This window comes from Rhyacophila brunnea, unplaced genomic scaffold, assembly GCF_057557595.1.
Source record: "Rhyacophila brunnea isolate RB1 unplaced genomic scaffold, BYU_Rbru_1.0 scaffold_24, whole genome shotgun sequence".
Taxonomy (NCBI): Eukaryota; Metazoa; Arthropoda; class Insecta; order Trichoptera; family Rhyacophilidae; genus Rhyacophila; species Rhyacophila brunnea.
The window spans coordinates 14606549-14632832 of record NW_028232904.1 but is presented as its reverse complement, the minus strand read 5'-3'; the positions used below and the strand labels follow the sequence as shown (position 1 = coordinate 14632832).

Sequence of the window (26284 nt, the reverse complement as noted above, 5' to 3'; positions counted from 1 at the left end):
CAGCACCAGTGGGTCTATTCTATACTTATCGAACACTAAATTGATAAATAGTATCAAACTTAGGGTAGGTTTGTATCAAAATATTAGCACTTATTGTAACAATTACACGAAGCCGGTTTTTATTGTTGCAATAAGTGCGATATTTTAACAGCAGCAAGATAGGTGCTGTTAAAATATAGCACTTATTGCAACAATAAAAACCGGCTTCGTGTAATTGTTACAATAAGTGCTAATATTTTGATACAAACCTACCCTAAGTTTGATAATATTTTTCACTTTATCACTTTAGCGGTCGATAAGCATAGAATAGACCCACAGGAGGTTAGGTATATTATATTGATTTAATTTTGTATAAATAATAATCACAGTCAACGGCGCTGTCTTTGCTTGTATGTACGTACAATCCCGTTTACATGATTCACTTTTGACGATCATCGCGAAGGAATCATCCGCAGTGACCCGTGTAAACGCACATTCATCAACGAATCATCGAAACTGATCATCCCGAATCAAAAGTGAAGGAAGTTCAACTTGTTCTACTTTTGGATCATTTTGTGTTCACTGCGGATGATTCCAAAAGTCCTGCTCATGCGCACTGCGCCCCTGAGTACTGTCATCATATTATCCCCATGGTATTACGTCGCATTACCCATGTATTATTAGTATTATTACCATTATTAGTATATTAGTCTATGGTTTTATCCACCAACGACTATTTTTCCTATTCGTCTTTCTCTCGATGCAATTTCTGCATTCATAATATAACAAACAATCACAAATTGTTTGAATTCCAACCTGCAGCGTAATTTCACTTGCGCCATTTTGGATGAATTGTGTATTTCACTTTCAATGACACTTGTAAACAAAAAGTGAACGTCTAAATGAGCCTTAACGTCGGAGTAGAAAGAATGCTTTGCGGTTTTCCTGGACCGGAACGCGCATAATATAATATTATAATAATAATAACACGCGTCCATTCCGGGTCCTGGTTTTGTGTTATCGGTTACTCTTATCAGTTTTTTTAGTTTAAAGTGGCGTGATGCGATGTCCTTCTGTAAGTTTATGACTTATGACAGATGAGTTATGACCTATTTTATGACCAGTAGACTGACTAATTATGAAGAAGTTATTAATAAAATTATCGATCATCACACCACTCTTATATCATTTTTATTTGTGTATGTAGGTATTCTACTGACTAATCAATTACACATTAATGTAATCATATGATGAGAGGAAAATAATTGTTCAACATTATTGATATTGTGTTCACTCATAAATAGTTTAAAAATGACTATTATGACTGAACGAACGAAACCAAGATGCCGATGCGTGGGATGTGACAATCGTTATTAGCTATTTAGCCTTTGAATCAGTGTTGCCAAGTCAAAATTTAAAATTTCAGTAGATTTTGACAAAAAATTCAGTAGATTTCATAAAATATCAGTAGATTTTGGAAAATGTAGTATATAAGATATAATTTAAGACTAATAAGGATAAAAATAACTAATAATATTAATTTATTATAAACAATGATGATATTAATGGGTAAAATGGCGCTCTTGGGTAGAGTTACAATGCTTTCTTCGTCAATTTAGAAGTGTAACACATTAAAAAAGATTGTGCGTTAATCATTTCAAGTTTATTATTAAAATAATCATCAGTAAACTTACAATTATGGAGAAACACAAATATCAGTAGATTTCTTGAATTTCGAAAAAAAAAATCAAAAATTCAGAATATTGGCAAAAAATATCAGTAGATCTACTGAAATTTCAGTAGACATGGCGACACTGCTTTGAATGTCGAAAAAATGTAAGCGAACTCTCTACCTTTTCATTCCGTATTTCACGCGTGGGCGATCGATAGGTAGTGACACCTCTTTTTATGATAGGCAACCATATATTATGTAAATACCTGCGACACCAGCCGCTCTCGCTAGATGCACAAAGTTCATTCCCCTAATGAACGAAGTGTTTTTTCGTGATTGTTTGCCTTTCAGCAGCAGGATCAAGACGTGTTTTAGCATGGATACATGCTTTTCTCTTGACCTCCCGGGTGGATTCGTTACGTAAAATCGTACAGGCGTAACGAAAAATGAAGTCACAAATGTAGCGCGGCCGCGAGAGACTCCAGTCGGCCGCGAACGATGTTTCGGGAATGACGTGAAAACCCGCGCCCCGCAATTTATTTTATTTTCTTTCGATTTTGGACAACCAGCATTCAGACAATCAGCAGGCAAAGCATGTTCCATGTTTAATAATTTTACCCGTCAGGTTTAATTTTTTTTCAAATTGTGTTTGATTTTTTTGGCATTCCTCTCTTATAAATGCGTTGTACATGGATAGAATTAGGAATTAAACGCATTCTAAATATTCAGAAACTCTTTCCTCGTACACGCGTTGTGCAAACAAAATATCGTTGACTTTGTACTTTGACAGTGCACACTAAATACACTCCACCCTCTCTTCAGCTAATCCATACTCTATTCGCTCCTGGACTGCGAGAACGGTTTGTTAGTAGGTATTACTGTCGGTGTGTGTTCACGCTTGGAATACCCATACACGTGTCCGTCAATACAACGAACAAAATGTGTGATCCGCCAGACCAAGTACATATGTACTTAAATGAAAATGTTTTTCATCATAGTCCAAAAAAAATACATGGACAAGTGTGAAGTGTGAATTGTAGGTACACATTGCATTTTAGGTACAATGGGATCCCACTTCTCGTGATTTCTCACACCGAGATCCATCGATAAATGATTGTATACTGGAACAAGGGTGTTCAGGCTTAGAGTTTTAATTTAACTAAAATTATTTTTTTCGACCTGTAGAGCACATACCCCACAAGACAAGTAAGCAATTTCTGCGAATGCTGTACAAGCAATGACATGATGTACAAGTCTACGATATTATTTCAAAACATCGCCTGATTTTTGTTTATCAATAACGAATATTGCGATAATATTGTATTGTTTCATGCACAAATAATTATAGCTGGCGGTTTTATACGTGATGCTCTCCTTATGTACCCAGTAGGTATATACGCGAATACAGTCTGGATTTACTACAAGGCTAAAAGGGGATTATATCCTATAGCCTCCAACGACCTCAAATTGACACATAACCAGGTTGCTACGATTTAAAGATACGAATAGTATTGAATTACGTCTACAAAACCTACAATGATCCAGGGCTCAAAATGGACCGGAGCGCCGTTCCGGATCGTAAAATCGGTGACATTGTCGTTCCATCTCATGGAAAAAATAATTTTACCGTTTGAGCTAGAATTGCCGTATAACAAAAAATCTAACACACTTATTTTTCATTTCAGTTATTTTTACAATTGAACACAATAAAAACTAATATACTTTCCTACTTATAAAATGCACAATGGAATAGGTATAACAGAATTACTGATTAATCTCAGAAAGGGCTATTTGATTTTATGACACATTGAAGAAATTTTTGACTCTTTTTTGCTGAATTATAAAGAGAAGACTTTTCTATATCGAATGGCATTATTAGCGCAAAACCTTTAAATTTTGAGTTGTTTCCTTATTGATTTAATGAAAAAAAAATTAACAATGTTGTGATCATTGTATCTGTCATTTTTTTCGCACCCCCCCCCCCCCCCCCCCCTCCAATAAGTATAAACTCAGGGCAACTTCAAATGTGGCCCTCGGTCGAAGGTCGGAGAGGGTTAGATTCCCGGTGAAGCTTACAACTTGCAGTAGTAGGTAGGTAGAATACAGTGGCGAAGAGTGGAAGTCTGCGCTTGGTGGTCTGTGGCGTCTTGACTTGCGACGAAGGGGTTAGGGGAGGATGTAGGTAGAATGTGACGTCACAAAACCAAAATGTAAGCTCATTTATTTCCGAGAATAAAATATTCCATAAGAACATGATAAAGAACATTTTGCTAAAATCTATATTGAGCTATGAGCGTTTGAAATTTGGAATGGTCATATTTTTAATATAAAAAGACATGTAGGTAGATAGAACTTTGGCATACTGCTAATTCCCATATTTGACAATAGATGACTCTGAAATGAACGTATATGATAGAATATGGCTAATGGAACCTTTTCACACCAAAAAGTCATTTTAGGCCAACATGTCAGTTAGAACCTTTTCAAAGTAAGGTAACGATTTTTCAGCGAAAACCTATGTTTTTTAACATAATATTATTGTGTGTATCGTGGACTTCCCCATATCATTGAGTAATGTACCTAATTACTTACTTATGCATTGTATGTAGGTATATCTATTTATCTACAAAGAGATACCTACGTGTAGATTTAACTTCGGTGACAAATCCGATATTCTTATGATAACCGTCTTATGATAAAAATGTATTTATATCCAAAATTATAATCAACCACACCTGTTAATTTAATGATCGTCTCAATCGATTATTTTTTATTGATAAATTGCCTCTACTGCCACAAGGTCATTGCACAGTTTTATATAATATGTTATATGATTATAAAACACAATTTTTCTCACATCACTATTAGTAGAGGTCACGACCGGTGTCGATCAGCTTTGTGGACATTCTGAATAAATCCGAAACGATGTCCCGTTCCGCTATCTCGTATTTTTTGGGCGCCGTGAAAAATCTTCTAAATCTTAGGGCGTCGTGAAATAAAAAAAAAAGTTTTCGTTTTCGTATGCATACCTACAATGATCAAATTTAATTATATTACTAGTCACACCAATACGATTTGAAATTAACTCTTATTTTATTTTAGTTTGTCACCAAATGAAGACAGTTTACCGCCACCGGACAATTTCTGTTTTACCCAGTCTAAATAGTAATGTTTTCTGACATGTTACATCAGTGATGCACAAACCGCGGCCCAAAATAATAAGTAGGTACTTAATCGCCAATTTTTAACACGTTTTTCTTAGCTCGTATTCTTGTTTGTCCAGTGGTTGTTTGTCCAGTACAAATCTTGTAATCGATTTTTAACTAACTTCCCGACTAGCTTAGACATTTGAAACTTTTAGAATAGATCAGAAGGCATTGTTTTAATACTTTTAGCCATATTTAAGTAGAATTGAATTCTGTTTTGTATGAAAAGTTATTTCGGAAGAAATCCGTAATCCAATCCACTAGTATTGGTTGCGAAGGGGGTGGTCCTAGCAACTAAATTATTAATATATACGTGCGTTACTATGGAAATCAAAATAACATTTCAGTACTCTGTATTTGTTTGTGCAAAATAGCAAAAAAATGATTTGTTGACAATTGCCTTATTTGTCCTAAATTATCAATACATAGAATTGTCAAGTTTATATGATTCAACAGAAAATTTATAAACGTGGTATATAAAAAGTTCTTTTTATCTTGTAATTATTTTTATCGAATACGACAACGTTCAAATTTATTAAATTTATACTAGTTCTATCTTGCAAGTACATATTATTATGTACGTAATGCAGAGTCAAGAGTGATATGTAACTATTACATTAAAAATAATATAACGTATGTCTCGTCTAGTCTAATATATCATTATTTTTCAACACTTTTACCCACTGCGGCCCGTGAAAAATTAGAAAATGACGTAAAAATTGGCCCTTTTTTTCAAATAAGTTGTGCACCACTGTGTTACAAATAGAAAAAGTGCCAAACAGTGAGGTTACTTACGAACGGTTTTCTCATTTTATCATAATAACCCTTCCTTGTCTTTCCAAAGACGCTGATTGAATGCTATAATTTTATTATTGTGTTGGCAAATCTTTTTCTTAAAATTTAAGCTACAATATATTGTGATTCCATGAAAGAGATACACTGGTTTCGTTGGTAGTTGGAATTTATTGTTTTTATTTTATTTTTTATCGCGGGGGGTCTCAAAATCAGCCTCGGCCCTCCGAGTTCCCAAACCCGCCGCCGGGTATACGTTTTTAAACTCCCTCTCTTTGGCTTCTGAGGATCGAGACCACCCTGAAAATCTGTCATATTCTGAGCTCTCAGGGCAGAGTGGAGGCTGCCCCCAGTAAGGTTCTTCACTCGGTCTCTCCAGTAAACGATATTAAATTGTATAAGTAGCAAATGTTGCACATACTAATACTTGAAAATAAAATCGTATTAAAGTGTAGCGTCATTTTGACATGATAATTATATTATTATGTAGAGATTTGTATTGAAGTGTAAATCAGAATCATGTGATTCTATCCGTCATATAAGTAGCGCGGTGCACCCGCACTGATTGGGCGCCGCCATCCCGCGCATGCGCCGAAATAATGTTGTGGTGGCGCACACGTGGCACACGACGAACTACTTGTCATCGAACTTTTTTGGTTCGATTTGTTTACGCGCATAGTCGGACGATCGATTGACCGAATTAAAAGATGATAATGTCGTCCGAACTACGTTATCGTATTTATTGAGCCACGTATTATTTTGCGGTAGTTAAGTACTGAATCACACACGGAGAGAATTTTTGATAGGTATTATTCTCCGCGAGCACTGGCGGGTGCAGATGTTTTAAAATCGCCGACAATTTTATTTGAATGTCGGCGATTTTTTTTTTGGGATATTTAAATGTTTTAGCTGCTTAAGCGAAGAAGGGCGAAAAAAAGAAAGAAGTAGAAGAGATTTAATTTTTACGTAAACTGTGAATTCGTTCTTCCTTGTTCTACTTCGTTCTTCGTGTTATGTAGTTTTATTGCGTTTGAGCAGTAGTTAGTCTCTCAATCTTGGACCTGTAAGATAACATTTTTTTCTTAGGACGTTGTTAGGCATCGTAGCAAAGTATTCTAAGTGAAATCGTCAGAATCGTCGGTAATTTTGACATGTCCACCATTTTAGCAGTTTTAGCGTGTAGGTATATTCCTTACATTTCAAACGGTGTATCGTTCACTGTTCTAGTCATAGTAGATCGGCGCACTGTGACCAGTCGCAGATGTTTTACTTCAAATAACTTAAGTGATAACATTTTTCCCAAACTTATGAAAGGCTTCTAAAAAATAAATTTGAATGACTGCATTCCATGGTGGTCATGATTCTCAGCCATGAGAAAACAACCAAGAAGAAGAGATACATTTAAACAGTTATTACCCGAAAGAGGGCGATTCACGAATGAAGCAGTATGACCTGTTGCACAACGTAAGCGCAAGCCTACTTCAACGAAGTATATTAAAAGTCGACCGGTAGTGTCGAGTACAGTATGCAATTGAAGTATACACGCTTTGCCGGTAGAGGCGCTAGCAACTCTCCGTTTGACATATTATTAAACGTCAAAAATTCGTATCAGGCTGTTATTCTATTTTTTTCTATCTTTTATATAACTATTACCGCTGAAAGTATTAGTTTGTGTTTAAATTCTCACTTAAATATTTATTGTGATTTTGTAATACAGAAACACACATGTTTGTTTGCAAAATACAACGGAAATTCCGTGTTGTAATATTGTTATATTGGAGACGTAACTATCTTGTTCAAAGATTAATTGGCTACGTACTTCAACAATGAATAATTTAATCATGCAACGTTAACGGTAAGTACTGATTAAATATGCAGTCATTACCAAAATGGATAAAAATGTTATTTATTTTCCATGAAATTCACAAACGTTCCGTTTTCGCATGTTTACTTTCTATCTTACTCTAACGCATGGACATGAGGTATAAGCATGCCGAATGCTTTCTCACTTGCACGTATCCATTTCGTTCGAAGCTCTATACACACAATATCTCCTGTAAAACTAAAAATTTTACGTGCTTCAGATAAAGCGGTGTTTTTCACCGCTTCATTCGTGAATTGCCCTCCTGCGGTGATTCGCTCAACCTAATGGGTGAATGATCTGGTTCCAAAATCTTTGAAAATTGTGAATTTGCCAGAATGATACTAATTTCGATTATTAGTACTTGTAAATCGGCCTGCGGTGAATCGTTACGGCGTCGAGTCGACGGCGCCCAGTTGGCGGCGACCGATTCATGTACGGTTTAGTTTAGTCGGTACGCAATAATTTTATTGCACTATTGCAGTAATAATGTTTTTAGAAAACTTCCTGCAATTCCGCTATTGTATAGAAAGTCATTCATGATTGGTCGCGGATCCGCATGCGCGGCCGATAACCGGCGCGGCCTCCCATTGGCCGACTGCGGTGGCGCGTTCCTCTTCTCGGTGCAGCAGGCATTTCAAACTTGGAACGCAAATCTATTTTTTTACATCATCGCGTCCTCGTTCCAAATTTGAAATCTTTTTTTTTATTATTTAAACGTCAGCTGCGATTGTTCTTTTTTTGTGTTATTTGTTGACTTTTGATAGAACTTTGTCAGAATAATAATAGACATTAGATACATTTTAGCAATTATTTGTTACTTATTGGAAATTGAGAAACAAAATATTTTTTTTCACTCTTAATATCATATCATGTGGCATAGGGTTCCTAATTAAACATTCTAATACCTAGTCCAAACCAAGAACATCTGCACATGAACGATGTTTTCCATCGGCAGCGGAATACATAAAAAAACATCAATAATTAACAGTTTTTATACAATGAATTTGAGTCTGCAACTAGGCATTACAATACTATCCCTAAAAATAATATAATAGTTGTGTAATTGTGTGAAACCTGAAATAGCTATCGACAATGTGTAAATTATTTGTAGAACGTATAATGTAGTGAGAGTATTAACTGTCTAAAAATGGAACGTGGTCAAGTAAATTCTGCTTCTACGAGAGACGTTGAATCTTCTTCCAGATAGAACCTTCTGTGGTTTCCCTAATAAATATTACGTACTGAAGAATGTTCCAGTTTTATATAAGTGTCATTTTTGTATGGAATAAAGAACCAACGAGCAGGCAGAATTTTTATAACATAAGTATTAGTAAGAAGTCTTATTTTGTCCCATTTTCATTTGTGTACACTCCACCCCTATTCAATAAGGTTTTCGTTGACATCCTTGTACACTGCCGAAGAGTTTGGACTATAATGAACTTTTTGTATTACTACACAGTGGGGTTCCTAAAAGTTTTTATTTTAAATCGGTAGCCATAAAAAAAATGTATTTTGACGTTTTGTTAGGCCTTCCTCACGTGAATACTCAAAAAAGACGATGTTGAAACTCCAGTATCTAGCTAATGTATTTCAATGGCGGCTCGCTGACAGCAAGACTGGAATCTCTCAGTTTCAAAATCTCCGCAACTGAAACCGAGGAGACGTGACATGGTAGTCTCCCAGTCTCTCAGTTGCCAGTCAGCCATTAAACAGTGCTACCAATATCAGTAGATTTAATGACAAATCATATTTTCTTACTAAAATTGGTAGCACTGAACAAGAAATAACAAGATGATAACAAGCCAACACGTCAAAAGATGGGCGAACCTATTTTTAATTAAAAATATGTGGCAGATGTTGAGAAATAGTCCTGCGAGAAATTACGGAAAAAGCTTAGAATTAAGTAGGAAAGACAATGGGTTTGACAGTTTGAGGTTATGAGATTATTTTAGGTTTCAGTGGTAGCCCCGTGTGCGAAGCATCAGTCACTGGCCAGTTTATGAGTTCCGTCAGCAACCAGTTTGTCGGATTTCAGTTTCTGCGTGAGAGGATGGCCTTATTGGTACCTACTTACTATTTTAGTTTTTTTCTTTAGATTGTTTACTAGAAAAAGCAATGCCATTTATAATTAGATACAATGCGCTCTATAATCAATGATCTGAATCAAATTCTTAAAATCTCACCAAATAATGATCAATTCTTTGGACCTAACTACTAACTGTTCGGCTTCTATATATTGACATATACGTCATGGCAATATTACACCATGCGCTTTTTGAATGCTGGCAGTATTGCAACTGTTTTAGTTCCAGAAACTATTATAGAATAAACCCACAGGAGAGATTTATTTCCGAATAAAAAAAACGCGAGATATCAGTTTTGGCACCTATCCAAAGAAAGTAACGGTACTTTTTTGACGTCACCAGTGACAGCTCGTGTAATTCCAAAGTTAAAAAAAAAATATTTTCATTATTTTTTATAATTGAAAGAATTGCCGCCCGTTCATTGAGAATATGCTAACGTTAATTATTGCCTGTTGCACTCGGCGGGCAACATTGAAATCAGGCGGCGACGCTGATGATGATGACGAAAAATACAAGTCAGCAGGCGAAGCGGGCGTGTGTAGCTGAAAACTGAAATTCACAACAAGACACAAGACACGTCAGTCGAGTTTGGGTCGTTGTCGGGCGTGCGCGCAGCTCTTTCCTGCAATAGCGTTGAAGCCTCCAATTCCTATTAAGTCAAACTAAATAAATAAATAGTTTATTTTTTTGATGTCGTGGCTCACGTGACGGAATGTTTTTTTTTTTCAATTTTATTTCTTTTAAAATAATCGTGTACACATTAGTTCTTTAAATGATACAGTGATTTAAAATTCATAATATTATATCGTGATTGTGTTAATAATAATTGTCTATCTAATAATAATTTGAGATTTCAAATTTTGAACGTTTTGCAATAATAATTGAGTAATAAATTTAATGTTGCATTACTGTCGTTATTACTTTTGTTCTGTATTCGAAGTTTGAAAGTGTTCGATGATATTATTATTGTTGAAATTTTAAATTCGGAACATTGTCAAATTTGACGAATCGCATCGCAGTTTTGTTTTGGTTCGAATTTTGAAAAATAAAGGAGTTCCGGCGCGAACATGATGAACTGCATTCAGAGCGAGCTGAACCCGTCGGCGGTCCGCCAGTCGAAAGGCGGGAATTTGACATTCGTCGGGAACGGTTACCATGGAAACGGGAGCGGGGTTGGCACCGGTATTAAGTCGTTCGCCGGCAACGGATATTCCAGCAATGGACTATTGTTGCCCACCAACGGCCACTCGAAGACCAATGGGCACAGTGGTTATGATGAGGATACTCCGATGAACGGTCTCCACAAGCAGAATGGTCTGCAGAAGAGCAGATATAACTTTTCTGCTGCCAAACTTATCACCACCAGAGAGCTGCCTCACACTGTAAATATTAAACTTTTGAAAATTATTCATTATACCTAATTACCTATACTTTTCTTCCGCTTGCCATGATAGCTGGGCGTCAGTGGACACAGCAGCGCTCGAAATGGAAAAGTTTACGAACCGGAGCGCTCGACAATTTTCTGAAGATATTTACGTAGTTATCAAATTGTATGTGTATTTAAAAAATAAGTGTGTTAGATTTTCTATTATATAGCATATCTAGCTCAGGCGGTCAACATATTTTTTCCACGAGACGGAGTGATAACTTTACCGATTTCACGAGCCGGAACTGCGCTCCGGTCCATTTCGAGCCCTGGGACACAGCTTAAAGTATTTGGAGTAGTTCTGAAATAAGTATACTAAATTTCAGTATGTCGGTACGTCCTCCCAGCATCGTTCACGTAACTCGAATTAATTTAAAATACATACATACATAGGTAAATAAAAAGTTGTTTTAATGTTATTTCTTCGTGTAAAGACATTTTACTGTTAATATTACTAAGTATATCTAATAAATTCGCTGATCAAAATCAGAATTCAAAATTACTACTTGTACGTTTTTTGGTGATTAAATAATTGTATGAGCTGATTCTATATAAAAAAAATGATTTATATTCCTATGTATTATTATTTATTATAAAAAAAAACGATATTTTAAAGCAGTGAAACACAAATCGCAGCCCGTGGGCCGCATGCGACCCAAAATGGCATTTGTTGCGGCCCAAAATAACAAGTAGGTAGGTACTAATTACCAAATTTTTATTGAATACGACCTAATTGTAATTTCCTATACTAAGTTCAATCGTGCAAATACATATTATTATTATGTACCTATGTAATGCAGGGTGATTGGAGTAGCTGGATGTGTAACTATTTAAAAAATGTATGTCGTACACCCACAATGGCCGGGCGGCTTAAGCGTCGGCTTATAGCGTCGTGGGTCCCAGGTTCGAATCCCGGGTCCGGCAAGTACCTACATGATATTGTTTTTCAATTTGTGTATGAGTCAGAGTATGGACCTAATAGGTTGAGAAAGTGGCTGACATCCATTTCTCGTAAAAACAAAATCTGTGGAGCCCCGTATTATGATCTTAATAGGATCGGACATGGTTGAAAATGTTTTGTCTAGTATAATAAGTATATCACTATTAGGGAATCCAATCCCGGGATCCCGAATCCCGGGATCCCGGGATCCCGAGCTATTTTCGATACCTATGAATCCCGGGATTGATAAACATAATCCCGGGATTTCGGGATTGATTTTTTTATCAATTTTTATGGAAATTATAACAGAAAAAATACTTTTAATACAAAATAACTACATTAGAAATAAACTGAGTTTGAATGAAGTTTGATGTGTAGGTTGCCGATTCATTTTATTTTTTCACATAGATTATTAAAAATGAGAAAGATTGGTAAAAAAATAATGCTTCGCACTTTTAACAAAGTAATTCCACCATGATATCATACGTTTTACGGCAGTTTCATATTTGGCTGACTAATTAGATTTATGAAGCGGAAAGGCCATAAGTACGCCATGATTATTTGCTTTACTATTTTAAATCTCGCTGATCTATTCATTATGTCTTTACTATCAGAAATAGTAATCTCATGTTAAATTCACATTATTATTTATATTATAATATTATTTACTCCATTAAACTTGTGTATTTCCAAGATTAAAAATTTTATATTAACAATGGAAAAAAATCCCAATCCCGGGACCAGTCCCGGGATCCCGGGATTGTCAAATTGTAATCCCGAAATCCCGGGATCAGAATTTTGGCTCGGGATTGGATTCCCTAATCACTATATCACTTTTATCCACTGCGGCACGTGAAAAATTATAAAATGGATAACTTGGTCCTTGTTTTAAATAGGTTGTCTACCACTATTTTAAAGGATTCTTTAAATACCTACTACATATTTATTTCGTAAGAGATTTTGAAAACAGGAAAATTTCTTGGGTGAACGTCACTGTCACTTTTGGTGATGGTCTCGCACTTTCAATCTCCCGATTGAATTAGGCATATTTAAAAGCAGATTGACACTTTCAGAGATATCGAATGTTAAAAATTGACTTTTATATGCATCGAGCTATTTTTAAAAAAATGGAACATATTTAGTCCAGGTACATAGTACATATGTACTATCCATAGATGTTTGTTTCATTTCGTTCTGTTCTTTTAAATTATAATTCCGTTCACCAATAATTAACATAAACATCGCCAATTAAATTGTGAATCTCAACTGTGTCGCCGTGTCTCAATATTGACAGTGGGCGGCCATGGTCTAATTTTGTTTTATTGTTTTACGGAATATCTAATGCTTTAATCGACGCATTGTTTTTCGGTTCATAATCGGCCGTATTCTACCTAGGCTACCGGCGGATAGGTATGTAGGTTGGCGGTTGTTAAACTTTTAGGGCTTTAGAGCCACCGCTACGTTGATATGTTAGGAAATTCATGTGATTTCGCATTCTATGACCTGGTATCTATTCCTAACTAGATATGAGGTCTCATAGTTTTAGACGTTTAGGGCACGGTTTCGGTTTGAGATGGTCTGTAGTCAATAAAGCTTGTACATACATACATATTTACTGTCCGACAACATTAATTAGGCGAGAACAGGAAGTCGCCCTTGTCGCATTTAGAATATTTCTCAGTGTTGTCATTTTTTGAGAAAACATATCCGCGAAATAAGGTGTTAGTACATTTTCTTAATACATTTTTGTTTTAGTACATTTTAAGTACATTAATTTATAAGTCTAATTATTGTTCAATAAATATCAATAGATTTTTTTTTTCAAATAATTTCAACTCTTAATTATTACTATTATATTAGGTTAATTAATACAGCGTAATTATTGAATTTGGAAGGAAATGTATCATTGAACCCACATTAACGGCCCACGTGCTCGTCGTAGGTCAAAATTGAGTTTTTATTGTATTTTCAAACCATGATCCTGGACACTAATTAAACGTTGTAGATGATCTATTTATATAATTTTGAAGCCTTATTATTCCTCATATTTATTTTAAACATGTGATGACTTTATAAAGTATTTTTGTTACATAAAATAGTATTCTTTTAAACCTCTCGCTCTAATGTTTTAGAATATAGTCATATTTCGGTACATAACTGTGCAGTGGTGTTAAGATTTTTTACATTTATTAATTTTTAAACGCATTTATAAAACTATCAGTATAATTTATATCGACATTATTATATTGAAATATTTACGATAAAAAATTATATTGGTAATCTCTGTGATCCCAAATTTGACAAGAATTAGCCATTTTATTATTCAAAAATCGGCAAGATTAACACATTTGAAGATAATTCCAAAGGTACTCACTATAAGCTATGTTTTTGACCATTTAAGTGTGATAAACATCTTATGAATAATGATTGCTTTATATTAATTATTGACCTAAGAATAAGGTAATGTTTTTTTGAAATACGCCATTTCTTTTGTCATTTCCCAGTAGTTAAGCTACAACATACGGCCGTAGCCATAAATTGACAAACTATAATTGAAGTAGGAAGTAAAATGATATTGACGCGCGTGTTTGAACATGTACCTAACCGACATTTTTTTTATTTTTTTTTAAACGGTACATGTTCAAACACGCGCGTTATTATCATTTTACTCCCTACTTTAATTATAGTTTGTCAATTTATGGCTACGGCCGTATGTTGTAGCTTAACCACTGGGGAATGACAAAAGAAATGGCGTATTTCAAAAAAACACTACCTTATTCTTAGGTCAATAATTAATATAAAGCAATCATTATTCATAAGATGTTTATCACACTTAAATGGTCAAAAACATAGCTTATAGTGAGTACCTTTGGAATTATCTTCAAATGTGTTAATCTTGCCGATTTTTGAATAATAAAATGGCTAATTCTTGTCAAATTTGGGATCACAGAGATTACCAATATAATTTTTTATCGTAAATATTTCAATATAATAATGTCGATATAAATTATACTGATAGTTTTATAAATGCGTTTAAAAATTAATAAATGTAAAACATCTTAACACCACTGCACAGTTATGTACCGAAATATGACTATATTCTAAAACATTAGAGCGAGAGGTTTAAAAGAATACTATTTTATGTAACAAAAATACTTTATAAAGTCATCACATGTTTAAAATAAATATGAGGAATAATAAGGCTTCAAAATTATATAAATAGATCATCTACAACGTTTAATTAGTGTCCAGGATCATGGTTTGAAAATACAATAAAAACTCAATTTTGATACTTTTGACATGTCCCCCCTTAACTGATAGTATTGGTGCAGGTATTTTTTAATGAAATAACTAGAACACAAATTATGACTAAATAAGTAGAAGTGAAAGATATAACATATTCAATATTATATTGATGACCCAATCACATGTTTTAGAATTTACAAATGATGTCTTTATATCGTATTTTTAGTAAAATTGTTTTAGAAACACATACTGTGAAAATAATTTTCTATAAATTAAATTATATCCACCTTACATAAATTTTAAAACAATATGTACCTACTTATCGGTTTAAAAATACAAGGATAATTCATTAATTAACCAATGATCATTTATACTTAATTATTATACGTCTAAAAATATTAATAAAATAGATTACGATTCACATAACTTTATAATATACAAACATAATTTCCAGGATTTGGGGAAATATTTCTAGGATCGCAACACTGAATTTTGACATACCTGACATGACAGGAACCCGTATAATGGGCTTGTTTAAAGTATTTTATAAGCTCGCCTTTTAAATACGACTATTTTTCTTCTTCGCAATAAATCAAAAGTTTACTGATAATATTACGAACATCATTTCGTATTGTTTTAGACATCTTTTGAATATAAAAAGCTTCAAATTACGTAAATTGATAGATGCGTCCAATACGAAGTGTCAAAAATGTAATGAATAATTTGGGGGCGTTCCTAATTTGAAACCGGAAGTTCGATTGGGGATTGTAGTTCACAGAATTGCCACGTAGCCAAGATGAAGTTGCCGGACAATAGCTATAATACCGCTAACAGGGAACACAAGATTTTGTGTTCCCTGGTGGCTAATTTCGCGAATGACCGACTTACAGGTGGTCAACGACTCAGGCCCGTTTAACACGGGATACCTGTGACTAGTTACATATTATAATAAATGAACGCGACATTCCGTGCATCTCCGTCTGAACGCACCCATTCATTTATGTGTAGATAAATGCAGTCGCTCGACTCACCGTTGGCTGGACACAGCTGTCCCGTGTGAAACGGCTCTCACTGTACAATTTTGGTGCACTAACTGATTGTTATCGAGGTGGCTTCCCTTTTTTCAATTACATAATATATTACTGTTCACCTTTCCTGATCCAGATTTCCTCCTGGTTAGCGATAGGCAAAACATTGAGAATGTCGACAGTTTCAAATACCTGAGGGTATTGGGGTACATACACATCACGGGAGATGACATTTCGCAAAGAGAGCTCGCTATTCGAATGGCAATGGCTGGAACAACCTTCATCTCGAGTGTCTGAGACTCACGACTTCTCGGTTAAAACCAAATGTCCCTTATTCGATGCTTGCATTCTGATCTATCGCGTCGTGTAAGCGTCGGCGCCGATTACGACGGCTAATCGCTGCGTAGCCCTCTATGACCCGCGCAGGCGTATCTCGCCGAGTGATCATTTCCTATGGCGAAGGACCGACATGCGTGCGGGGGGTCGGCGGACAGTTTTACTCTGAATTCAAGGTCTACTTTTCCCACCCACGCGTTAGTACGGGAAGAACGCTATTAGATTCACCTTGACGCTTTAGAAATAGTGGGACGTCACTCTGGAATATTTCAGACTTAGAAATGCACTTCATTTCAGATTTGGATCTCCAGTTAATCTCTTCGAAAAATACTCTGTTTATATTCATTTGCTATTCAAGATAGGTATATACCTACCACCTAAGCACGCAACTTCTAACTAAGCTGAGTTCCATTGACAAAGTTTATTTCAAGAGTTCACGAAAGTCTTAATTATAATCTAATCATATATTATAGCAATATGAAGTCCTTCACTGGTTACTTCCACTCCTGCTGGTCGCTAGTAATCACTTACATCCACCGAAATTGGCGAGTTCGTCGATCTAGCAGGGTTCCGGACGGCCCGGCCCTGTGGTCGTTTAATGCGCCTTTGGGTACCATTTACTCTTGTCTGTCTTCGTACCCTGTCATTTCTTTACTGGTCTTTCGGTATTCTGCCCAACACACACCTTTCCATACAAGGCTGCGCCAACTCTTATATTCTTGTTTTTGTGCCATATGAGTTATTGGACGTCAGCGACGAGTTCGGCTATTCTGACACTGTACATCACTGCTCTAAATAGGAATGGGGTGTTGAGCTCAAACCAGTCTCTGAGACTCTTGAGCCAAGACGATCTTCTTCCATCAGAGCCTCGCTTACAGGAGATCTTCCCTTCACTGATATGATGCAGAAACACATAATATTATAATATTACCGGTAAATATTTTAAAATAATATAAAAGCTTAAACAAACAGTTAATTATTTTTACATTCGTTGTAAACTCAGCTTGCGTATCGCCGAAACACCTTTTGCGTTGAATGTGGCAGACTTTGGGCAGCTGTTTGAGTATTTTTGTTGTTGAAAGATCTCTCGCATATTTTTCATTAACGCCAACCAATGTAGGACATATTCATGAATACCTCACCTACAAACGTTAATGAATACAACTTGAATCGAGCGTTTAAATTACGCTAAGAACCGGTCCATAGTATAATAAATCTGACCCAAGTAATAGAATAATTAGACAATAAAAACCGGACAACGTTTTCGCCCAGTTTCAGTAAAAATTCCAGCATTTTGGAGCCATATTCTGTGAAGCAATCATGTAAGTATGTGTATATATACCAGGGATGGCCATCATGGCCCCACATCCTGAAGCTGGCCCCCAGGTCAGGATGTATGGCGGACCCCCCTACATATCGCTAAGATAAGGGCATTGTGATTTTCGACAGCAGTGTCAAATTGTTTCCGCGGAACCCCAGAGTTAAGGTTATTTCGTGTATTCTTAAGCGATTTTAAATAAATCCAGTTGATTTATTAAGTTGTCAGCACTCAGCATAATACGAAGCACTGATTGCGACCTCTTTTTGTGGTAGCTAAGTAACATGCAACCCTTCTCCATATTGGATATAATATAGTCATTTTGTAAGTCAAGAAACACACTTAAAATAACTATAAATAAAAGTTCTACACGTGAATTATCGTTTAATTATATCAATCGTCAGCCCCCCCAGCCATGATGGGCATACATGAGGTCAACGAGAGCCACATTCTGGATTTTCTTATACTTATTATATATAAAGAGCCACACCATAGTCACATTCTCACAAAAATTCAAATTTAATTACATTTCTACGCAAATCTTAATCGCTATATAAAGTATAAAAAAAACATATAAAAATAAAATAAACTTAATAAAAAGTTTATTTATCATTTTTAGCTAAATCTCTAAAATTTGGCATTCGATTTGTTACAGCCGTACACAGCAAATCTTTCAAATGCTCGTTTGTTAGCTGTGAACTATGTTTTGATTTTACAAGCTTCATATTATAGGAGTAGGTACCTATAACGATTTACAACTATATTATTTATTATGTTGTACCGAAAATGGAAAATAATCGACAAGCAACTTTCTTTAAATTAGTATACCTATTTGAATTCTTTTCCTCTCCAACTTTTCTTCTTTAATATTAATCATCTTGTCACTTACAACATTTAGAAAAGAAAACTCGCAAAAATACAAGTATAATGGGGAAAGAAAATACCTATAATAAATGTGGGAGCCGCATTTGCCCACGTCTGGTATAATATACTGACAAAATATAGTGTTTCGTCTTATCCACGTGCGTGTGCCCAGCGCGCATGCACCTTTCCATACTCCCATATCTCCTCTTTTTCTGAGGGTCCATATTTCACAGGAATAATATATGTAGCGGCAATTTTCTTTGACGCAAATGATGCAACTGATTCGTCATCAAATGTACCTAAAAGGGGGCCTTCAAATTTTTCAAGCCGATCATAAACTTTTTAAATTAAAAAGATGCGTATTTTTCATGATGATTTTTTTTTTTTTTTTTTTAAATAATACCGATTTATATATTTCACAGAACATACGCTCAACAATGTTAAACTTAATGACGGTCCCGTAGGAGTAGGCCGATCATATTGTGTTGCCAAGCAATAGCAAATGAAGGCAGATATGGTAAATATGATATACCTAGGTACCTACATCTTTGATAGTTGATTCCGTGGACGTGAATTTTATTTCGCCAGCGGCGCTGATTTCGAGTTCTGCCTCCCCCAATGAAAGTGTTTATGTATATATTATGTTACGCCGAATGTGCGAAATTGACTATTACATGAAATGGGCACAATTTTGACTAATTCATGTAAAAGTCAAGCCCGTTGCCTTATTCATGAATTAAGTAAATTATCTGCCGAGTGCGTGAATTCGCCAGGGTATGGAATTCTTAAACTGTCAACATGACAGTAGAAAAAGTAAATTTAATACGGATGGTTTTATTAGTTATGATTGGACAAAATATATTAATATTATTATTAGGTTAGGTTAGGTTTTGTTTTGTAATTCTGAATTCCACTGAATGTCCATTTTGAGGTTAGCTAACGAGTGTCAACAAACTATCACAAACAAACAATCGACCATTGCACGATTGATACCCAAGCACGAATCAAATCGCGAAAATACCTTTTAATAAAATTCTTCCGGTATCGTATTATGGTTCTAGATTTTTTTTGGGCATAGTAAATGGATATGAACGTCATCGTAGTTATTGATTGGTATATTTTTATATAATCAATGACATTTGACACATTTGGTTAGTTTGATTAGTTGCAAAAAACACCACCGGAGCGCGACCATCTATTTTGACCAATGCATGAGCATTTGACACATCTGGTTTAGTTGCAAAAAACACACCGTAGCGCTACTATCTAATTTGCCCAAAGCATGAACTAGGCAGAAAAATTAATTACTGCCGAATTCACGCACTTGGCAGATATTTTGCCTAATTCATGAATAAGGCAACGGGCTTGCATTTTTCATGATTTATGCAAAATTTTGCCCATTTCATGTAATAGTCAATTTCGCACATTCGGCGTAACAGATACATATGTACCTATAGGTATACGAGTATATTAAAATTTTGATTAAAGGTGATTTTTTACAATAATAAATTCACGTACTCTTGTTCTATTAGTTAGGTAGATATACTGTAGGTATATAATATATATTGTGATTTGTAAAAAGGAGTTAGTTTACGAGAATAAATTTAATTAAATCCTATTGAACCATGGTTACAGTAATAATCTATACAAAATATAAATAAGTAAGTTATAAATAATTTGAACGCTCGGATTTATACGGAAAATTAAAATTCGATTGTTAATTTTTTTTATCGGAGGCCCCGAAATCAGTCAGTGCATCCGGTCTGTACGTCACTAAACGCGTCACTGAATATGTGTTAATGGGAAGTAGGTACATACCTACAAACTGACAGAAAACAGCATATATATTTTTGACCATTGGACACTAAATTAACTGGCTTACTCTGTCGGATAAGTGTGGTATAACAGGAGACAAATGGGATAAACTTAAACACGTGTAAAATAAAGAAAACCTTTCAATAGTTAGTCACGTCTGTTAAACAAATGCGTTAAAATTTGTCACGTAACCAAAACACACGTTCAATATTTGAGGACAGTCCGCGCACGTTGTGTTCTTTGGGTTGGGTGATAAAATAATAAAAATGGCTTCAGGCCAGGCTTCAAAGCATCGGTCCAGGGCAACTGGCTTTCACATGTCTATCTCACTAATCTGTTCTGTGTTATTGGCTCATTGAACATAGTTGGGCGTTCTAGCCTCTGTATCGCCGAACATGCTTGTATAATGTAATAGCGCCTGTATACGTGCATGTATTTACTTGCACCAATAGTGTGTATTTTAAGCTATTGCGATAATAATTGTTTACACGTAAAAGTGCTGACTTTCTCTCCAAGCTCATTCTTTTAAGCGTAAGCGGTGGTGCTATTTGAGAGATTCAGTCAGGCTCGGACGGGTTCGTAGATAATCGGTAAACGTCAAAATGTTCTGTGCGGTGCAGTTCGTATTTCTTCCGGCAGGTTCGCCACTATAGTTCTACTGCGTATCTGACATGAAAGTACCAATTGTTATAATCGTGATAATTCAGAAGCTTCTGAACTGTTTTGATCCAGGCATGCAATTTTGCAACTAATACGATAATACGTACCTAATGTCGGCACTAAATCCATGCACGTGTACAAGGGGTATATCTAAATTTCTACTTTCTATGATTAGTATCATCGACTTAAATTATCTCTTTGAAATTATCATGCATTTCAAACATTATCGAACACACCGCAATAATAAATAGCACCTAGGTACTATGCATGTCCCGTTTTAAATGTGCAGTGGATTGTGAATGATAATAGGTACTAATTACGTTACTAATTACAACGAAGGCCTCATGGACGAGAGATCTTTACTGTAACGAGTGTAAAAACTTAGGTATCTACCTTTATCACAGGCATGTCCAAGTTCAAGTAGTTGGCTGATTAAAATAATTAAACAACACGTGTCTTCCACCCTAAGTGTGAGGCCTCAGTGCCAGCGTTCGGCGCAGCGTTGAGCGTTTTGCGCAACTCAAACGTATAACCGTATAAATGTATAACCAAAAAAAGACATTGTCTACGAACATTTTCACACACGGTTATACGTTTAAGTTGCGCCAAACGCTCAACGAAATACCCAATTTTTCATTCGAAGAAGTAGAATTAATAGTAATTAAGTTTTGGTCTTAATTTGTGCACTCATTGTCAAAGTTTTCTCCTACTGTGCCTATTGCGCGCCGGTAAATGGACTACGCCTCAATTTAAACCGCCAGGATTCACATCTTCTCTTTGTTTCACTCCTGCGTTAGGTTATGTTATAAGTGATAAAAAACGAATCAAGTAATACGCAAGTGTCACGCGGGCTTTTTCATGGTTAATTGAAAGTGAAACGGACTTTCACAAGTTGGTTAAAGAAGTATACATAGTAATGGTTAATGCTTTCACTTAAAATTCTCAGTGGAATCATATTAGGTATGACAACTGAATGTAAGTATAGATAGATCTACCAGTATATGTTGTCCTTTTATACCGTGACCAGCTTAGTTCTAAATTCAAACACCTGACGATTTATGATGGTATATTCTATCTATCTATCTATAGGTACACACTATTTACATTTTCAGGACTCAATTTCTATCACTGTCGGTGCGATCGACGAGTTCGATATGTCTGCTTTATCATACAAAAATGCACAGATTCTATCACACGATAATTCAGTGGTATTCAAAGTATGCCTTGGGGCGTCGCACACCGAGTGTACAAAAACTACACCTACATACGACTCTAATATATATTATATAATAATGTCAGTCCAGATTCACCTTCACGGCAAGTATTGCACATATCTGAAGAGATTTGATTAAACACAGTTATTAGTAATTCGCCTACCAATTAATGGCAGTCTAGATTTTTACATAAAAAAAACTGATATTTACTATATAAAGCAAATGATAATATGTCGAACAGGCACGATCACGGCCATTTTCTTAATTGTACAATTTTTGTATGCTATGTGGTATACCGTATACCTAATATGTAGATTAACAAATTGTACATGCATTTTAGCGTTTTATATTTAGAACTGTATTGAAATAATAAAACACTGAATCGACATTTAATGTTGATAAAAGCTCTCCAAAAAAACAAACCTTAATCACATTCCATATGGGTACAATAATTTATTATGACCTATTACAAAACCATTAAAATTTTAGATAAGTACTAGAAATTAAAAGCTATATGTAGGACGTATGACACATTTAAGAATATTCGTAGATATTATTCAGTATTAAAATCTAAATATTGCGTGAGAAATTTATGTTTTTTGATATTTAATGACGCATACTGGTGAAAAAACATTAATGCAATGTTTGCTAATTTAAATGCTCGTATCTAGGAGCTTTTAAAAGACATCGGTGTACAAATATATCAGGGCATTCTTTTACTATTGAGATATTTTATTAATGCGATAAATTGTAAAATGAATTTGAGTGAATGGACTGTTTTATAAACGCGCGAATTTATTTTGACAGCAGCTGTCAGTGGTATATGGTAATACAGAAGGGGGTGTGTTCATAACAAAAGAAGTCTATGGTTAAGGATTCCTTAACTCTATAGTCAGTATAGTCTATAGTTAAGTCATCCTTTTCGGCAACTTATCCTTGCATTAGGCTCTTAAGTGTGAATATTTTTACATAAATGTATATTTGTTTACAGACAGATGTATGTAGATGTGGATTAAGCTTGAGCAACTCGGAGTACACAAGTACCTAATCAATGGAAGAGTCTCTTCAGAAAGCAGTGACAAAGTTCTCTATCGATATTTTATTAGTTAGTAATTGTTATGTGTTGCCAATATTGAAACAATGCATTCCGACGCTTAATTGGTTTCATATCCTTTCTCAACTTCCGCTCTGTACTTATATAGTACATTGTCGTTACTCAGTACCTATATGTAGTCGTTTTCACTAGCTGTAGGTAGAATGATCATCGACGACGAATTGGCTGTAAATCGACAGTAGTTCGTAGATATTATTCGGTTTAGCCCGAGATGCATAGAATGTCGAGTTACGTTAAATTGAATTAACGTCAAGATAACATGCATAATAGAACTACTAAACTAAACTTCTAATAGTTACAGTGTTGCCATATAGGAAAAATATTTCGTCGCGGGCCGCAGATTTCCAAATTTTCGAAGACTACTCGATTGCGAAATGGCAAATGCAAAATTACAGTACTTTTATATTAAATTATAGTATTTTGGGCGTACTATACCTATTTTATATCGTGCATAGTACGCGGACCAACATTATAGTACAAATACTATAATTATAGTACGGTTGGCAACACTGAATAGTTAGTGTCGTCACATCGCGTTCCGCCACAATCATTGTTGCCATCTTTTAAAAAATGATTTCCTGATAGTTATTAAAATAAATTTTAATTGTCAGGCAATGGAATGGTACTAGACAATAGTACTTATACAAACGGCACCATATAAATTGTATAGTTGGATAATAAAATAATATAAACTTTCAACAATCAGTAAATTGTTGCTTTACAAGTGGTTAACTGATTTAATTAACGCATTACGGATACAGTATACCTCGTAAGACTAAGGCTGTAGCCGTATTTTTATGTTTTCATTATCATGGCAATCAAATTCGAATTTTATTAAAACGGCCTCTCTGTTTATGTTTTAAGTGATCATCACAGTGAAAATAATACAGTATACGACGTATTTTAACACGAGTTTGCGTATAGAATCGATATTTAATTTCTAGTTAAAATGACAGACGTCAGATTTTTCAGGTTAGCACGTGGTTGCAAACGTCACTAGTCTAATGCTCAAATGGTTTGTTTAGGTACTATATTTTCGCGATCCGTTAAATAGGTGATACTTGGCTACATATTATAATAAATAATAACTAATAACAATTCGTGACATTCCATGCATCACGCCTTAAGAAGACTCCGCGAGAAATACCTACATTTTTAAAAGTTCATTATGTTAAGTCGAAGTATTTCCCAATCATAAGACATCCCTTATTGCGCAGCTATTCTTAACAGTTAGCACGTTTCCTTTATTTTAATTGGTCCAAATTAACACGGAAGGCATGACATACACAAGGCGGCCTATCGACGTTTATCTCCAATACATAATTGGTAAATTCGTAAAATTTAGGTTGGTAGACACGTCGGTCAAATTCGGGTATGTTCGTGCTGGCGTATCCACCCGAACCCAAAAATTTTGTATTGAAACATCAAAAATATAACCTACAATTTTATTATTCATGTCGTTGCGATTGCAGAATATAGTAAAACAAATATTATGTTACTACTAGTCACTCGATATTTTGACAGCTTGTGGGGGATACCTATAAATTAAGGCTGCGGCCGTGACATAATTATTTTTCAAAACAATAATTGACGTACTCCATCTCACTCTAAAAGTTAACACAGCCAAGAGAGGGGCTGTTAAAACATAGCACTTTTTGACAGTAAAGTTCAGACGGTTAACTTATTGTAATAATTAACTGTCTGAATACGTAAAGTGATAAATGTGATATATTTATCACATTTACCTCTTTTTGGATGTTAAGTGATATGTTAGAATACCCTCGCAGATGCAGTATAATATTGGTAATACTACCATATTTTATAATTACGGTTTATCCGTCCTGGGTTCTGTCTTGGATTAGTTAACAGTACCTCTTCCTATTCATTAATACATTGTTATTATCACTACTTATCAGCTTATCATATCAGTGTTCTGCCTGTTATCATTCTTATCATCGTTATTCTAGGAATGATATCATCACATTTTATCATACCTATGTGCTCCATTTTCTTCGTACAAAAATATTTTTCAGTTTATGTAAACTAAAAAAATAACACCAATAAAGTTGGGAGAACTAGGTGGGTTAGTATTTGTAATTTCAATTTAATAACAAATAACAGGTGGGGTTTTATTGATTTTTCGATGTCATCTTTAATTTATTGCCTTCACTAGCGTAGTAACAATGAAATATTGAGCGGAAACAATCGGTAACGAATACTCGATGCCAATCGATTAGTTAACCGTTTAAGTAGGTACTTAATCAAAAAAAAACAATATGACGTAATAGTGCAGTATCGAAGATTCCACAATAGAAGATTATTTAAATCGTAAAGCCTGTATTTGATATATTATGAATTTAAGTAACCAAAAGTCGGTAAAAAAATTCCAACAGAGTTATTATATTATTTATTCTGTGCGCATCTATTATATAGGTACACGAGGCTGCTATCGCGGATAGTTTACAATATTTATGTATTGAGGCGGTTAATTGTTACAATAAGTTAACCGTCTGAATTGTCAAAATGTTGACTGTGTTAACTTTTAGAGCGAGATAGAGTAAGTCAATTACAATATATTACAACTACACAGTTTTGACAGTTTAGACGGCTAACTTATTGTAACAATTATATTACCTCAATACATAAATATGGTAAACTACTCTCTTCGATAGCCGCCGATAGCAGCCCTGTGTATGAATAGATGCGCTGAGCAGCAGAACATCCGT

At 35.0% G+C, this 26284-nt stretch overlaps 1 protein-coding gene across 3 annotated transcripts in view; it reads left to right on the top strand.

Annotated features, from left to right (window-relative positions):
- The window catches only part of LOC147069095 (choline-phosphate cytidylyltransferase A-like), a 108365-nt gene that overhangs the window by 23885 nt on the left and 58196 nt on the right, over nt 1-26284 (top strand). The window contains exon 1 of one of the 3 annotated variants that reach the window (XM_085951292.1): nt 10178-10979. The exons of the other annotated variants lie outside the window; for them this stretch is intronic. Coding sequence (XP_085807418.1) covers nt 10665-10979 — 315 coding nt within the window. The 5' untranslated portion in view covers nt 10178-10664. Of the gene's footprint in view, nt 1-10177; nt 10980-26284 lie in introns of those variants that run through there. 3 annotated transcript variants of the gene reach the window in all.